At 55.9% G+C, this 2,489-nt stretch overlaps 1 protein-coding gene across 1 annotated transcript in view; it reads right to left on the reverse strand.

Moving 5' to 3' along the window:
• Window positions 1–2,489, reverse strand: part of SAMD11 (sterile alpha motif domain containing 11) — a 72,266-nt gene that overhangs the window by 8,295 nt on the left and 61,482 nt on the right. Inside the window, exons 10-12 of the mRNA XM_031062543.1 lie at window positions 618–733; window positions 224–302; window positions 2–53 (exon numbers count right to left, since the gene is read on the reverse strand). Of these exons, the coding sequence (XP_030918403.1) occupies window positions 2–53; window positions 224–302; window positions 618–733 (247 nt within the window). The remainder of the gene's footprint in view (window position 1; window positions 54–223; window positions 303–617; window positions 734–2,489) is intronic.

The raw sequence follows: 2,489 nt of genomic DNA on the forward strand, positions 1-2,489 counted from the left end.
GGTGGAGGTTCTCCAGCTCCTTCTGGCGGATCAGTTCGGCCGACATCTCCAGCCTGCGTGGGGAGAGCGGGTTTTGGTAATGGGGTGGGGGAATGTGCTCCCACCCGGCCTTGCAGGAGCCAGGCGTCACCTCCACACCTGCACAAGCCTCACTGGGACCCTGCTGTGCCATCTGCACCCAGCTCACCCACAGCAGGACAAACCCAGCCCTTCCCACTCCTACCTGGCCAGGTTTTGCTTCCGTAGCATCTCCTGCTGCCGTGCGAACATCTCTGCCTGTGCCGGCTGCAGGAACCCGTAACCTGGGCAGGGAGAACACTGCGGGTCACTCCTGTCAGCACTGACCCCTGGCTGCCTCAGGGCCAGCTCCCCAGAGGGAAAAAGGACACCTGAGTGCTGCTTTTCATTCCAGAGCCCAGCTATCCCCCTCACTGCCATGGCAGGAACACAGGGCCAGCAAGAGCAGCCAAGGAATCTGCTCCTCTGGCTGCAGAACCAGGGGAAGTTGGCACAGCAGCCATGGGGAAACACAGAGATGTGTGTGGGGTGTGTGGCTGCAGGACAGACTGTCCCAGGCTGCCCCTCTGCCCTGCCCTGGCTGTCACCTGAGCGCTCACCTGGCGTCTGGCACAGTGCTGAAGGCACCCCGAGGAAGGGAGGTCTCAAGTGGGGCCCCAGGGCGATGTGGGGAGCGTTCTGGGGCGACAGCAGAGGCGGAGGGTGGGAGATCTCCCTGCAGGAATCACAAAATAAAGCCCTGTTGGAAACCTGGAGGCTCCGAAGGGCTCAGGAAGAACATCTTGGCTGCAGATGAGCTGCATCCTGCCCCAGAGGCTCTCTCTGCCTCTTCACCCTCATGCAGAGCTTCTAAAGTGGAGAGAAAAAAGCAAAAAGAGCAGAACCAAAAGGGGAACAAAGCAGCCAGGACTCCACAGGTCCCACACATTTCCCACCTTTGCTCCTGTGGCCTTTCAGCCGGGCTGTCCAAAGGATTTGCCCTGGCAGCTTAAATGGGAGGGCTGAAGATGCTCCATGTGCCCCTCCCTCATCACATTTGGGTTTCTGCCTCGACTACCTCACACCTGAGAAGGAATTCTGTGCTTGGGGAATAGGTTTGGGAAGATCTGAAACCATCACTGGCTTGCCTTGCAAAAAAATCCTGTCCTAGCTGGGCTAAGGGATGACCTTTAATCGTGGAGAGAAAAGCCGAAGTGAGGCAGAGGAAAATACAGACAGGAGAGGGATGTGAGCAGGAAGGGCAATGGGGTCAGGGGGAAGGAATCCTGCTGGAGAAGGGTGGGCGAAGGCAGGCAGAGTGGGCAGAGCAGATGCCAGGGGCTGGGGAGACTCAGAGAGGCAGGACCGGGTGGTGGGAAGGGGACAGTCCTGGAGAAGAGGCAGGGAGCACTTGCAGCAGCAGGAGAGAAGGCAGGGAAAAAAAAAGGCAGGAAGGGAATAAGAGCCAAGGTCTCTTCCATTAGTCAAATCTGCCCTGGGAGCCTGCAAGCAAATCTGCTTTCCGGCTGCACGTCTCTTAATTCCTTTTGATGGCCACTTACAACATTATTACCTTCAGCAGGGCATCCAGAGGCACAGCCAAGTGCCGGGCCGTTTATTTTCATTTTACAGTATCTCCCTGGAAAAATCTGCTCTGGGAGAGGCTGGAGGCCAAGGCACAGGGAGGCAGAAGGTGCCTGTGACTTTGCAACAAACACAGCACGTGCAGAGGCACTGCTGTGGGGGGATAACAACGGGAGCATCCTGGCCATCCATGGATCAGATCATGGACATGGATTAGACTGTGGGAATGGATCAGGTCATGAGCATGGATCAGACTGTGGGAATGGATCAGGTCATAGGAATGGATCAGGATCATGGGCATGGATCAGACTGTGGGAATGGATCAGATAATGGATCAGGATCATGGGCATGGATAGCTCATGGGAATGGATCACCTTGTGGAAATGGATCAGGTCATGGAAATGGATCAGGTCATGGGCATGGATCAGATAATGGAAATGGATCAGGATCATGGGCATGGATAGCTCATGGGAATGGATCAGATTGTGGGAATGGATCAGGTCATGGGCATGGATCAGGTCATGGAAATGGATCAGATAATGGAAATGGATCAGGATCATGGGCATGGATAGCTCATGGGCATGGATCAGGTCATGGAAATGGATCAGCACGTGGAAATGGATCAAGCTCATGGAAATGGATCAGATCATAGAAATGGATCAGCCTGTGGGCATGGATAGCTCATGGAAGTGGATAGCTCCTGGGAATGGATCAGCTCATAGGAATGGATCAGCTCATGGCTATGGACAGCTCATGGACAGCCAAGCAAGGACTCCTGGGCACGAAGAGGGCGAGGAGAGCCCTTCCCAGCTCCGCTCTACCCCATTCTGAGCATCCACTACCCCACACCGACCCCGCTGCACTCCCCCTCCCCAGTCCCTCTATTCCCGGTGCCCCCTCCCCGCCTG

This window comes from Geospiza fortis, unplaced genomic scaffold (genome assembly GCF_000277835.1).
Source record: "Geospiza fortis unplaced genomic scaffold, GeoFor_1.0 scaffold662, whole genome shotgun sequence".
Taxonomy (NCBI): domain Eukaryota; kingdom Metazoa; phylum Chordata; class Aves; order Passeriformes; family Thraupidae; genus Geospiza; species Geospiza fortis.